This window comes from Rhinolophus ferrumequinum, chromosome 7, assembly GCF_004115265.2.
Source record: "Rhinolophus ferrumequinum isolate MPI-CBG mRhiFer1 chromosome 7, mRhiFer1_v1.p, whole genome shotgun sequence".
NCBI classification, from domain to species: domain Eukaryota; kingdom Metazoa; phylum Chordata; class Mammalia; order Chiroptera; family Rhinolophidae; genus Rhinolophus; species Rhinolophus ferrumequinum.
In genome coordinates, this window is record NC_046290.1 from 91,847,612 (window position 1) to 91,862,530 (window position 14,919).

General features: G+C 50.5%; 1 protein-coding gene across 11 annotated transcripts in view; it reads left to right on the forward strand.

Moving 5' to 3' along the window:
* The window catches only part of CUX1 (cut like homeobox 1), a 346,311-nt gene that overhangs the window by 65,968 nt on the left and 265,424 nt on the right, over window positions 1–14,919 (forward strand). For all 11 annotated transcript variants that reach the window (XM_033111153.1, XM_033111158.1, XM_033111154.1 and 8 more), the window contains exon 2: window positions 8,936–9,046. In XM_033111153.1, the coding sequence (XP_032967044.1) occupies window positions 8,936–9,046 (111 nt within the window). The remainder of the gene's footprint in view (window positions 1–8,935; window positions 9,047–14,919) is intronic.

Genomic DNA, 14,919 nt, shown 5'->3' on the forward strand with positions numbered 1-14,919 from the left:
CGTTGTTGTTAGGGTTAAAAGACATCCCTCTCCCTGCAACAGCCTTGGGCCTTGAGCACCTACTGTCAGCGACACAGGTCTCTCTCCGCCCATACTCCATTATGCAGCACCAAGACGCGTCTCTCACGTCTCCCTGTTTAAATGAGAGTCTGGCAAGTACTATATGTAGTGCAGTGCTTGTTGGATACATCTGGCATTTTTGTCTTTGCATAGTGGGTTTTCGATGGGGTGAAAAACAACAAAAAACAAAATCTTGGTTCTCTGTTGAAATTTTCCCATCCTGAGGAATTCATGAAAAGGCTTGTGTGAAAACTTTGTACTCAGAGCTTTTGCGAAGCCAGTTTATTTATTTTTATTCAGTTTTTAACTTTCTGAATAGGTAATGCCTTCACTTCATCCAAAATCAAAATTATATTTAAAAATACACGCTGAGAAACTTGCCCCCACCTCTGTCCCTTCCCGGCTGCGCGGCCCGTGGTGGTAAGGCCGTGGAGGGCAAGTGTATGTTGGAGTAAATCGTTTCACTCGAATTTTCTAGATTGGGTATTAATTTCAAGTCATCTCCCAGAATCAAGAAATACTGAGTACATACTAGCCATATAACACCATTTTAAAAGTTAAAAGAGTATGGGAAGATAATCTTTATTTGAGGTGGGGTCAGGTTGAATAGTGAGAGGAAAAACAAAACTAACTTTGTTATTCATGGTACCTGCATTTTATCTTATTTTATACTCATAACATGTCTACGAGGCATGTATTCCAGTCCCCGCTGTAGGTTAGGTAGCTGGGCTGGTCGCAGCGCTGACAGGCGGTGAGAGTCCACATGCACGCCGGTGTCCCTCTCCGTCGCCCTGTGGGTCCCCGGCCCATTCCTGGTTCCAGACATCCTCTCTGCTTTCTCTGGGGTATTGGGGCACAGGAGCCACCCTCACGCTGTGAGTACCGCCACTGTGCTCTGTGAGATCTGGCCAGGAGGTTGGGTTCCTATGGTTTGGCTCTAGTCTCCAAGATGGGAGAAGATGACTGGCCACATATACTATACCGATTTCAGCAAGGGCTGAAATGCACGGCGTTTCTGATTAAGCCCCAGATAACTAGAAACTTGAACTATAGGCAGCGCCTTGCTTTTCACACACCCAAGTTTTTGTTCCCTAAGTCAGAGAACCACGGAGAGTGATTAACCCAGAGAGCTCACTTATCCACCCAGTTCTGCCTGCATTTACTGAGCGCCTGCTATGTGTGGGCTCCATGCTGGGCACCCCAGGAACCCCACTTTCTCTACCCTGGGAAAAGCACTCCTTCCCTCAGTAATCTCTGCTGGGGTTTCTCTCTAGGGGTGCAGGCAGGAAGCAGACGTGGCCGGGGAAAAGCCTCAAGAGCAAACCCGTGTCTGCTTTGCTGTTCCCTGTTCTCCTCACGGTGCTATTGGAATGGACTCCCCTGTTCCTGTTTCCTCTTCCCCATTCTTATGGCTGCGATGCAGGTTACTTCCTAGGCTGCTACCGTGTTTCCCCGAAAATAAGACCTAGTTGGACCATCAGCTCTAGTGTTGTCTTTTGGAGTAAAGATTAATATAAGACCCGGTCTTATTATATTGTATTTTATTTTAATCTTTGCTCCAAAGAACGCATTAGAGCTGATGGTCCGGCTAGGTCTTATTTTCGGGGAAACAGGGTAGGAGCTTCCGCAGGCAGGAGCCCCTCTTAGCCATGTAATAGGAATTCTGATAACAGTGGCGCCAATCTAGGATTTGACCCCGGATCCGGAGGCTGCGTGAGAAGAGGGCGTGGGTCTCCTCCAGGTCCACCCGCCCTCCTCAGCCGTGCTTACCTTTAAGAACGGCTCTTTGTCAGCCGTTCCTCTTCCTCCTCCTCTGTTCCCACAGCCTCCTGAACTGTTCCAGACTGTTCTCTGCCACCCAAGACCTCAGTGCTTAGGCCGGCCTTTTTCTTGCAGCCATCTCTCTTTCCTACTGGAAGCCTTGCCAGTCTGTGGGGTTCTTAAATGTGTCCCCTCTCTCCTTATATCGGTCCCTCTACCTGGAGTGTAACCCCGCTGGCCGGCAGGCTCTTCTTCATGCTTTTATGTTCATGAAGCTGTTTCTAATTTTCTCCCAAGAAGAAGTCATCCTTCCTCCTTTGAGCCTTCCATTTAGCATTTTTTTTTTCTGGACTTCTGTTATAACACTTACTTTATTGTGCCTTTCCCCCCCCCCCTTTTCTCTTTTTAGCTTATTCTTTCTTATCAAATTTTGACTACTGCCTGTGATGTGCCCCAGGAACGCATGGAGTGCTGAGGGTCCCATAGTGAGCAAAACGCAGGCCGGAGAGGGACGTTCACCATACAGTCTCTCACACACACGGAATTGCCAACTAGGACCGCGGCCAGACCGGTCAGGGAGGGGGCACCACCTTCCAGCCTCTTCCGGGCCGGGTGGAAGGACATGAGGGGGTAGGGGAAGTGATATCTGAGTGGAGATCTGACAGTTTCATGGAAGAGAGAAAGGAAAGGCTTCCAAGCAGAGGGACGGCCTGTGCTGACGTTCCGAGGAGGAGTGGACCCAGCCCTCTGAGGACACGAGAGGAAGAGCAGCGTGCCAGCGCAGGGGCTGGTGGACCCTCGGTGGTTGCGTCCCCAGCCCCTGGGAAGCCCCTGAAGTGAAGGCTTTTGAGCAGGAATGACAAGCTCAGATTTGGGCGGTGGCATGGCATATCCCTTTTCCTGCAGGGGGTATGTGTGTATCCGGTCACCTTTATAGTTGTGTGGCAATGAATGCCCATGAGGGAGTGAAGGGCGCCTTGATCTTGCATCAAACTGAATTCCTTGTATCTCTCTGTACGTAGTCCAGTGCCTCCTGCCTTTCTGCCCTTAGTCAGTGCTGTTTTTCTCCATTCAGTGTGTTTTTCCCTCCTTGCCTTCTGTTGAGATTCTCCTGGGCTGCGTGGAGTGTGGGAGCTCTTGGTTCCAGGCGGGCTGGAGCGCGTCTGTCCTTCTGCTCCATCTGCTCCATCTTTGCCACTCACCCACTAGGATCCCTGTTGGAGGCCCGTCTAATTCTGTGCAAACTATGGCTTCCTGAGTGGAAATGCTCACTGCTGACCCATGTGACTGAATCACATGACAGAATACTGTAGCCACAATTCAGGTTTGTTTATTACCTGGTGGTGAATCAGAGACTGTGAGTGGAAAAGGGGTGAGTAAGGGTTAAGTATCTGAAAAAACCCCCCCAAAAAACCAAAAAAAAAAAAAAACACTAGGGAAATATGGGGCCAGGTGTGGTTTTCTACGTAAACTCATGTAGTAAGTGAAAATATTAACACTTACTTTGGGGATTCTGCACAGTTCTTCTTTAAATGGAGACCATTGTCAGTCTGCACACCCACGAACAGAGCAAAACGCACGTCCTGTAGGGCTACACAGGAGTTCCTCTCTGGGAATGAGGCCGACATAGGTCCTTCTCAGCCCTTCAAAGCCTACGTCATCTCATTATGGGGGAAATGAGATTTTAGAATATAAGTGTTTAGTTTTTAGGAATAGTCATTACAATGATGTGCTCAAAATTCATAAAGTACGAAGAAGGGCCTCCCGTCCCCCAGTGCCCGTCTGTTTCTCCTCCCCAGGACAAGCAGCAGCATCTCTTACTTGTGGAGCTTTCCAGAGAAATCCCGTGTGTAAGCACATTGTAGGTGCGTGTAGACCTGTGCACACGCAGTGGACGTCCTGCTCACTGTCTGGGGACATGTCTAGTTGAGCAGTTATTTCCACGTTGGCCCTAGCCTGCCTCTCAACAGCCCGTCACCACTGTCGTTCCTAAGCCAGGCTGGCCTCTGCTTCCCATGTGGCACTTTCTTGTCATGTGCCCCCCACCCATACTCTTGGGATACCTGACCAGGCTCCTGGTTCCTCTGAGTGCTCATTCTGGGTCTCTGACAGCCCCTACCCACAGCTTGTGCCAGGTACTTGGGGAGCCCAGATGAGGAGGAGGGTGAAAGATGCCCACAGGCCCCAGCTGGGATGGGCGTTTTTCACAAAAACCCGGGGACTTTGCTTGCTGGCACTGTGCTCTCCCGTTTCTACCTCATGCTTCTGTTTTCATTCCACTGGCCGGGTCCCTTCTGTCTTGTGGCTCTCCCATGCCTGCCTCGTTTCCTCAGCTGGACTGTGGGCACCTAGAGGTCAGGGTCAGCTTCTGGTTCATCTGTGCATCCCTGGAGCCCCTGGTCTAGTGGAGGCTACTGGGGGCGGAATGACTTGAGGCCTGCGGTCAAGTGCATGGCTCTGATAAGTACAGAAAGATTCACCTTGATGGAGCAGCTTGACATGCATTACCTTAATTATTTCCAGAGAGGGGATGTTATTTGACCAAAACCACATAGGTCACAGCAGGATTCCAAGCCAGGGCTCTCTGGGGTCGCTGTCTGAGGGTCTTGAGATGGTCTGTGTGGGGGGCCGGGGAGGGGGTGACAGAAGGAGGCTGGTGGCTGGTCTCGGGCCCTTTACCCCTTTCTAGCCAGAGCAGCTTCCATTTGTCCAAATGATTCTGTTGCTGGAAATGAAACAAAATGCCCTGAGACCTACCAGGTGCAGCAGGTATTTTTCACACAAAGCCATTTTAAGTTCTCATGTAGGACTTGCTGTTTGATTAGTTTAGCAGATAGGCTCTAAAGGAAACACCCGAGGAACGAACCCTTTGGATTACAGTTCGTGACAATAACATGACAATACTCCACTTGCTCTGCTGATGCTGTCAGCCCAGGGCTGCTGGGGGTGGGTCTCCACAGGCCTGGCCTGGGGCCAGGAAGAAGCGGCTCACAAAAGTGGCACTGCAGGTACCCACCCTCCATCCCCAGGTACCCACCCTCCATCCCATTTAAAACAAACACACGGCCGACATACACACTTTAAAGGCAAACGATTCCAAACGGGTCATTGACATTATTAAAAGACTTGTTTTATTTGGGAAAGATTTCTTTCCCCCCCGTTTCTTTTAAATAGGCAGCTATGTGGTTGCTGTTTATTTTTTGTGTTTAATAAATCTTTAATGCTTGGCTGAGAGGCTGGGTTTAGGCAGAGAGAAGCTTAACATGTTAGGAGACTTGAGGACCTGTCAGAAATGGAGAAAAAGCACCCAGAAGTGATAATCCACAAGGAAAACAGGACTGCAGCCACCCACAGCTCTTTGACCATTCCCGTTTCACAGAGTGAGGTGTCCTGTGTGTGCAGAGCTCTTGGTTCCAAGCCAGAGAGGTCTTTCCCTGGACCTCGTCGTGCCATTGGTCATCCCATGGTCACTTTGAAAAGACAACTTGCAGTTTCTGTATGCAGGTGCCATCCTTACCAGACGCTTTCTCAGTACTTTCTCCAGCTCTGTCAGCCCCGGTGGAAGTGCCTCTGTTTAGAGCCCCAGGGTTTGCTCCCAGCCCTGCCTCCCTCCCGTCACCTCGGATCTGGGGCCCTCGGGTGTTTCCAGCAGAAGAGTTGTAGATAGTTCTGAGGGGACACCCTCTTCTGCCCTTCCCCAGGAAAGTCGGGCTTGACTGAGGGGTGTTTTCTGTGACTGGCCCCCTCCTCCTCGTTCATAGGCCCTAAGCCCGGCCAGTGCACAACGCGCTGGGCAAGAAACAGCTGTTTTTTTGACAAAGGATGCACTTGCCTCATTTTTGGTAGCACCAGAGTAAGTCACGAGGTCGTCGTCTATTCTAGGCCTCTGCCCTGGGCAGGTAGACATGCAGGCTCATACATGGGGTGCATTATGTCAAGTATGTTTGTATTATTCTATGTGTATGTACTTTTTCACATTAGCAGGATTTAAAAAAAATTAATACATTTGCAGTTTTTCCAATTGGGTACTATGTGCACATGGCAAAAATAGCTCAAAGATGCATACTGAAGAGCAGGTCGCCGCCTGGGCGCCTCCTCAGAGCCACGCACAGTTAGTTACAAGTGTCTTCGGTATCTTTCTAGAGATGATCGAAGCTTCTGCCAGCGTATGTGTAGAGACCATCTTAAACAGTGCAAGCATTGTTTTGCACTTTGCTTTCTTTGCTTAAATATATCTTGAAGCTCATTCCATCTCATAGAGTGCACGTAGCACGATATATTTTGTAACCACTGCCGAATAATCCTCGAGTAGATATGCCAGGATGCTATTGCTGGACATTTAGGTTGCTTCATGGTTTTGTTTTTTTCTCTCTTTGCGAGTTTTTAATGCCGAGATGTGGGGCCTCTCCACGTTCCTTTTTACATGTGACCAGCCACTCAGAGGCTGAGGGCTCTGTACTTGAGGCCCTCACCATCACCTCCCTACACACATTAAATTCCCTTGTTAATGTGTCGTTATATTTGACACTTCGAGTGTGGGCAGGCGGGGTAGATAATAAAACAGTGTTTGGCTTATGTGTAATAGCTGTCTCCTCCCTTTGCGTTGTCCCCACAGCCTGAGAAAGTCTTGGTGCCCTTTAGAAGGATTCAGTGGTGTTTTTTAAGCCAGGGACTCGGTCAAAGATTGTGAGGCTTAAATCTGACCATCCAAACCTGGGGCAGTGGCAGCTGCCCCCCAGATCTGTGGACGCAGTCTCTCCTTGCTGTGTCAATCTGTTTCCGCGGTGGCGGGTAGGATTACGGTATTAAATTTGGAGACTCCCATTGGTTTTTCCTGTGGACCTACATATGTCTGCACGCATGCGGAAGGGAGTGTGGCAGGCCCCTGGGGGGTCCCCGGCTGACAGCAGCAGGTTGCCTCAGGCATGCTGGCCCTGCGGCCCTGTGATAAAGTTGGATTTGCCTTCCTGTCCCAGCCTCAGCCCTCAGTTGCGTTCTCTAATGGATCTACCTGGGGAGCTTGGGGGGCACTTCAGGGATCAGAGGGTCCCACAGACCATGTGCTCTTCAACGTTTTTTGTAGTGCCCCCCCGCCCCCACACGCACACACTACTCCTGAGCTCTTCCTACTGGTGAGCCCCCAGCAACCTGCACCTGGTGACAGAAATCACCAGACACTGCTGATTACAGCCCTCCCCCCCAGCCCCCCGCCTCCTATTGCCCCCACCCCCACCCCGGCCCTGGAAGTAGTCAGTGCTCTTTGTTTTTCTCTAAGTTTTCTGCATCTATGTGTGATTGGAACAAAACATCAACTTTACTTTTTTTGTTGTTTTGGTCATATTTCAATACTGGCTTCTTTCTCCCTTCGTGAAGTCTCCTTCTATGATTTCTGCTGCTGCTGCTTAAATATAGATGGGTACGTCCTCCTCCTTACCAGATTGTTTATATTTCTGAGAAGCCTTCTGCTTATCTGCGATTGCTCTCTCTTCTCCATCTCCAGCCCCACGTTGCCACATTGGTGTCGGTTGCTCTTTTTTTTTCTGCCTTCACTTGACTGGGATGTGTTTCAAATGTGGTCTATCAAAATGTGCAGTGTTTCCCTCTTTTCTACAGTAGCTTTGACATCTGTTCTTGAATTCTAGCCCACGTTATTCTTTTGGACTTGTTTGCCCAAGATTTGCTGTAATGCCAGAAACACTAAAGGCGAGAGTTTGGTGTGGTGGTAGGCCCCCCCGTGCACCCTTCCCCCAAAAACTGTCTACAATTTCCAAGTCGAGCAAACACTGGATGTTTGTTCCAGCACTCTGTCATCTTGTCTGGCAGTGGCCCACCCCATGGTGGCACGAATGAAGTGTTGTTCACCAGCAGGGCTCACAGGCTACTTCAGTATTTCCACCAAAAAGGAAAGCAGGTGGAACTTCATGAGGCGGGTGGAGGGTGGGTGGAGAAGCTCTCACTTGCTTCCTGCGTGTCTGTGGATGAATTTTCATTTTGATTTTCCTCGCCTTTCAGCCTTTGATTGGGTCCTTGTTCTGCTGCGCCTCCAAGGAGATAGTCTGCAGGCACTTTAATCCTGAGCAGAAGGTGCTAGTGTGTGTCTTTAGTGACTGAAGCTACTCAGCAAGAGAACAAGCCTTTTGGTGGCTACGGGAAAGTGTCCTTGCGTTCCTGCTGTCAGCCTGGGACACCATTCGGGGCCCATCTGCTGTAGGCTTGTTTGAAAAGATCCTCTTGGCAGCTCCTCCCAGAATTTCCGCGATCAGGGACCAGGTTAGGTGCTCTGATGCTTTGAGCGTCCGTTTGTCGTGTATAGCAGAGCCGAGAGCCCTTAGCCCCTGGTAGATCCTGTTACAGGGGACCCACTCCTGGTGGTTCTCAGAATTCCAATGCCAGTAATACAGTTTGAGGATAACTGCTGTTTGCAGGTGCCTCATTTCTGAAGTTTGCAAGATATTGGAAATCACTGTTCTTGGAATTTGCCTTTTAAAGGTCCCTCTTAAAAATAAGGAACAGGTTAAGTTTAATGGTTCCCGACATGATGTCCAGCCCATAGTAAGCCGCACAATAAATGTTTGTTGTATGAATGCAAATGAAGTATCATTACAAAAGATTCCAAGGCCACACTGTTGAAGGACAGCCAAGGAGAACGCCCCGATGAGGAGGGGAGAGCGAAGCAGAAGGACAGAACGTAGGGACCCGACGAGACACTTGTAAGAACAGAAGTGAGCAACTCCAGGGAGGGATGGCATTTGGGCGTTGGCCTGACTCTGGTTTCAGCAAAGAAAAATGTATCTGTATGTTTTGTTCCAGAAACAGTCATTTGTGGGGTGGCGTCGATACACTCATGAAAGCTGAGCGCGCGCATCCCGTTTTCTCAAACCAGCTCCTGCTACTGGCTGGAAACCACGCAATTGTGTCCATTTCCCCGTCGGCTGCCACCCCTCCCCCACCCCCATCCCCACCCCACCCCCGCGCCCCGCACCTCCTGTGCCCATGAGTGGGTAGTGCCGGGAATATAGGGCTCTCCCCAGTGTTCTGGTCAGATGCAGATGTGATCTTCTCTGGTACAAAGTGCAGTTACAATCTTGTCTCCTCTTTTTGTTTCTCTCGACAGAGGGAACTCGATGCCACCGCAACAGTATTGGCGAATCGGCAAGATGAAAGCGAGCAGTCTCGAAAGCGGCTCATCGAACAGAGCCGAGAGTTCAAGAAGAACACTCCAGAGGTGAGACAGTGTTCCGTTTGGATCCCTTTGAAGGGTTCTCAGTCTCTTGGTACATATTCAGAAGACGTGTTGTAAGCATTTCATTTCTATCAGACAATCTGCTGCTTTCTTTTGACTGTCCTCAGCCCCGTGCCAGCAGACTGCGTGCCCCGATGCGGGCTGGGGAACGCGGGCATTGGTGGGTTGTCTGAACAGATTAAAGCACAAGCTCGTTCCAGATGCAAACACTGAATAAGCTGGGTATGCAAGAGCATGTGGCCGTGTGTGTGGCCTGGTCAGACCCTCGAGCCCGTCCCGGCCTCTGGCCCCTGTGCTCCATTTCCATGCCACGCGAGTCCATGAAGGACCACTGAGTACGAGGACAAAGCGGGTGGAAGGGCCTCAGAGGGCCCGCTTTGCAGGTGTGAGACCAGCAGGGTATCTGAGGGCTGTACGCGTGTGAGGGTGCAACATGCCGGTATTTCTTGTAAATCAGGCATTTAGTCTGCGAGGGCCTTTTAAATGCGTCTCATTCCTAAAATATGCTTTAAAGGGCACTGGAAATTTGTTCCTTATGCGCTTCTATTTTTTTCTTTTAAGTATGTGTTCGGAAGACAGTGTTTGGAGTGGTTGGGGCAGCATTTATTTTCCTAGTCTGCTTTCTAGGTCCCTTGTTCCCTCGGTCCCTATCAAGGGTTTCATAAGAAATAAAAAGAAAGGAGAGTTTGACAGACAGTTGCACAGATGTGGGACTTGCTTTTCAAGCAGCTTCTGCCAGTTTGGCCCACAATGGTTTTGGGCCGTGAGCTCTCCCAGCCTCCTGCCGCCTCCACTCAGGGGTGGGTGGACTGCGGCTTTGCCCCCGGCCCCCATGGAGGAAGAAGGAACAGGCCTGGAAGAAAAGCCACTTCCTGGGTGGGATGCCTCTAACTTTTATAATATACCTCATTTACAATATATAGGATTTTTGCAAAATGATGTGTGAATTGAATTTTTAAAAGTGGACTTATTTTAAGTGTTCCAATGGAGCCTGCTATTAAGGGAGTGCTATTGTGAATCATTTTGGGAAACAAATAATTAAACCTCTATTTTCAGAATAAATATGTGGGGAGAGAATATGATAGCCCTGTGGAAAGAAAGAGGGCTCTAGGGGCAGACTTACCTAAAGGTTTTAAATTTGAGACCCACTACTTACCCTCTCAACCCCACCCTCCCCTGCCCTCACGCCTGGATCTGCCCTGTTTTATCAGTCAGAAAATGCAGATCAGAGTAATTTGAGCCTGGGGATTGCTGCTCTCTGTGTGGCTTTGTGAGGAAGCTCTATTCTCCATGTTCCATCTTGTCCTGAGCAAGGAAAGCAGCTAAGGACAGGACTTCCTTCCTCCGTTGCTTTCCTCCTCTCAGGAGGGTCTAGCAGTGGGATTTCCCGAGCGCTCCTCCTTTACTCTGTTTCCCCCAGCCGACCCTCATCATGTCTGTCTCTCGAGCCAATCTCAGTCCTGTTCCAGTAACTAGATGTCATCCTCCGTCCTGTGTTCTTGCTGTCCGTCCCTCTTTTGGTGACCATATGTCCAGGGGGACCCATAGAAAATCTAAAAAAGAAGGTTAAGGTCATCCTTCTACGGCAACAGACAACAATAAGTGTAAGCAAACAAAATCTGTCATGCGATGGGTACTGGGAAGAAGACAGAGCAGAGAACTGGACGCCTGGATGTTCCTTGGAGTCCCGGACTCCTTGGCAGCTGCTAAAGGCAGTTCCCACCGCCGAGGAGCTTGTGCCTTCTGGTCTCCTCAGGCCCAGCGCTCGGCGGATAAATGTTAATTGGGCTGAACTGGGCCCCATTCCTCCACTGACATCTAAACAGGCCTCGTTCTGCAGGTACTGGGGACCAGCTCACACGTCCTGTGTTGACTCCCATGTCAGTTACTTGAAGAAACCCCATCTTAAACTGCTGCGCTTTATCTCCTAATCCCAATAAATAGAAGAGTCTGGGGGAGGAAGCAGCCTGGTTGTTAAATGCCGTTTGGGGCATTGCTTTTCGGGGCACATTGTTAGACATTGTATTCTGTGGAGAAGGGGGCCCAGATCCCCACCTGGGAGGGGAAGGAAGCTGCCACCCTACTTGCTCCTGGCCTCTGCCCGCTGGTCAAGGCTGGTGCCCACTTGGGTTGCTTCTTCCACTGCAGTAGGGAGGGTTTTGCCGCAGCACGAATCTCTAGGAAGTGTGGAAGGGCGAAGCTGCTTTCAGGCTTCTGCCCTGCTCTTCCCCTTGCATTTTCCTATCCCAGGCCCATCCTGGAAATCTGTGTGGGGTCCCTGTGGAACCCTGAGGCAAGAAATAGCAGAAAAGAGGTTCACTTACGCCACCAACCATAATCTTCTGCTTGAAAATATAAAGCCACTTAAGGCCAGAGTGGAGGTGGGGGTGGGTAGCTGCAGCTGGAGTCCTCTGGGGTACACGGAGGGGGTACATGGGGAGCAGTCTGGCGGGACATGTGGGGGCTCTGGTGAGTGCAACGCCTGGGATTCAGAGGGGATAGCGGATTGTCATTTTGTCTGGGGTTTCAGACCAGAGGAACCCAACACCTCTCTGACATCAGTCACCTCTCCTGACTATACTGCTGGACAGATTATTAAACGAGGGAGGAAATAGATTACCACTTACTGTAGAGGGAACATTCTAGAAATTGGACATGTGAAAATGAAGGTTATTTAGAGCTTTGTTCTCGGGTGAAAACAAAATTGGCTTGCTGGTTGGTGGGAAAGGCATCTCTTCCCGTGGACACAGACTGGGATCGTAGCCGCTCACGTGGTTGGCCAAGTGAGGACGAGCGCCTTGTTCCCAGGGCCACCGAGGCAGAGCCAGGGCCAGTGGGGTCATGCCAAGTGCGCTGATTCTCAGTGAACGCGCTGGTGTCCCTCTTTGTTCTGGGAAGAAGAACATGTCCTAGTGTCTATTGAATAGCTAGTAAGTCTTACGTGCAGGATTAGGCATTAAGGGGAAAGCAGAGGTAAGTAAGGTTTTCTCTCAACATATTTCCTGAGACCGGCCCTGCTCAAGGGCACCTGGGAAACCTCAAGTCCAGAGGGACAGGTGGGCTCTGGTGGGAGAACGCCAGGAAGGCAAGCGGAGTCCAACGGACTGGGTCATCCCACACAGGACCAGCCACAGAAGCACAGGAGGCAGGCGCCACTGTGGCCAGAGCCTTGAATATCTTTGTTGAGAATGAATTTTTTTTAAGCTTCGGTTTTCTGTCATTAGATTAATGCATTCCTAGTCAGTTGATAGCATTGCGTATGTCTTTTCAACCTCAAAATTGTAGTTAATTTGAAGGAGATTGCAATGACTGCAAATAAAGTTGTATGCATTTCTTTGATTAAGAAAATGAGTCAAAGAAAAACATTTTTTAATTTTAATGTTTTAACTAAACATTCATTCCCTATTGAATTAATAATCGGTAGTTGAACGTAAAAGACTGGGGGTATTTCTCGGCTGTATCACTTCCCTTATTATTATTGTAGGTGACTTACTGGCTGTTGCCATTGGGCAAATTACTTAACGTCCCAAAGTCTCAGTTTCATCATCTGTAAAAAGTGTAACGACAGGGCTCAGCTCACAGGATTGCTGTGTGTGCCACGGTGTGTGTGGAGGCCCTGCAGAGGCCTAGAGGCCAGTGTGTGCTTGATACTCATATTAACTTGGAACGTGTACCACGGAACACGTGAAATGCAGCTAATTTCTGCTCCTCAAAGCTAACCCAGGGAACTTTAAAACAACACGACAAATACAGGTAGTTTCAGCCTAAAGTGTTCCCAAAATTGGTTTGTAGTAAGGTTGTCATTTAACAGATATCTTTTGAACACCTGCCATGTATCAGATGGTTTGGCCTTGGGGGTAAAATCCTAATCCTGTTCTTTAAAAGTTTCCTGCCTTTTTGCCATGAAGTGGTGCGTCCTGCCATGGTGTGTTAAGCGCTAGGATCCTGTAACGGGAATCTTCTGAATGCAGAGTTTGCTCCAGACACACTCGCGTATTCAGGGTGGTGAGGTCCCGAGCCGCATACACCTGTCACTCTTACTGCTTTTGGAACCTTAGTTCTGAACCTTTGCAATACAGTGAATGTTAGAGGCCCTCTGCCCTGAGAAACGCAGGCGTCTGCATGCAGTTCTGGACTCTGGAACTCATCTGGGCCCCTGGCTTAGGCACGTGTCTCGCTCACACCAGCGGTCTCAGCAGTGCCACTCCGGAAGCCTTCCTCTTCCTCTTGGTGTGCCCAGGGTAGGGGGAAGGAAGGGTGGGCAGGGGCTGCGTGAGACACGAGCACCCAGGCACTGACCTCGGGGCAGAGGCCGCTGTGCTCTGGCCTGTGGGCTGGGCACTGGGGCGTGGGGACGGGCGGGTGAGCTGGGCCACCCCAAGTGTGATGAGGGCCCCGCAGGCTGGCAGCAGGCGCAGGCACCTCTGCGCTGGGCAGGTGACAGTTGCCTCCTGCCCGAGAGGCTGGTGAAGGGCAAGGCCAGGCAGGCGGCCGTGTGTGCAGGGGAGGGGGCAGCAGTCGCTTCCCTGAGGCCTCGTGGCGTTAGAGCTGTGTGCAGTGCAGGCCAAACCCTTGCCTTCTGCTTTCTGTTGCTTTGATCCGAGCTCTGAGGCACGGGGGGGCCAGGATTACCTTTGATGCCCCAAATGGCATCTGTATTGATAAAGCCGACTGCAGATTGGATCACCAGGGACGTGGAGGCATCCAGGAGCTGCCCAGGCCTCCCCACCCTCTCCAGCGGTGCCAGGCCAACTCCTCACTCCTGGAAATAGTTATTCCCAGTTATTACCCTTCGGGGACCTCAAAGGGACACCTGGGGTTTCGTGATTCTGCCTAGGAATTACTTTTCCCTTACTTTTTCATTCTGTTAGGTTTTAGGTTTGCTCCTTGGACCAAAGGTTGACGTGAGGTTCTCACAGCTGCTGCTCAGCCAAGCTGGGACTGGAACCCAGGCAGTCAGTGCTCTTAATTGCGGGGCTGGGCTGCCTTCCTGGCAGTCCAAGCACCTGGAGCAATCGCAGATGTGGCTTAGGGCAGTGCAGGCCGTGAGGTGAGGTCGCAGGGTGTTTGCAGGGGTCCGTCTCAGCTCCCAGCCTGTGTTTGAATGTGATACTCGACTCGTGGAAGAAAGGTCTTCCCTGTTGGACTTACTTCGAGAAGGAGCACAGGAAGGTTTTTTGTTTTGCTCCAGTTCTTTTCAGTAAGGGAAGAACCATCCTTTATTGGGGGGCATGAGAGGAAGAGACACACAGACCCGAGATGCAGTGATTTTTATCACATACCCACCCATAGCGTTCGTTTTTGTCCTTTCAGTGCGTCCAGCTCCTACCCCAGAATATGTCTTAGGTGTCTGTCTGTCTGACTTTGCGAGGTTCATTTATGTTTCCTGTGGAAGGGACCACATCTCTTCTGGGAGGTTGAAAACTGAGCTGCAGTCTGGAGCAATCTTTGGTCATTTTTTCCCCTAATAGATTTTTGCCTAAACATGTCTTGCTCTGGGGTGTTAACTCCCCTGACACCTGGTCCACGGGGCTCACAGCCCGAGTCTGTGTTTTCTACGTCAGTCCTGCCCATATGCGTGTGGCTTCTTTCCACGTCACCATCTCTTGCCTTTGTCGTCATCATCAGAGCTCACCCCAGCCCTGACCATTTGGGGCACAGCTCCCTGGGGTCAGCACCGGGACTGAGCGCCCCTTCCTCGTTTACTGTCCCCACCTGGGAAGGTGGCTCTGGGCCTGATGCCAGCTGCAGCCTCCCAGCCCCGCCTCCTGGATTGGCACGCCGACTCCGTGACAGGGAATGTTCTTTTTACTGCTGACATAACTGCCTGTTCACTGGCGTTCATTTCCTGAGTG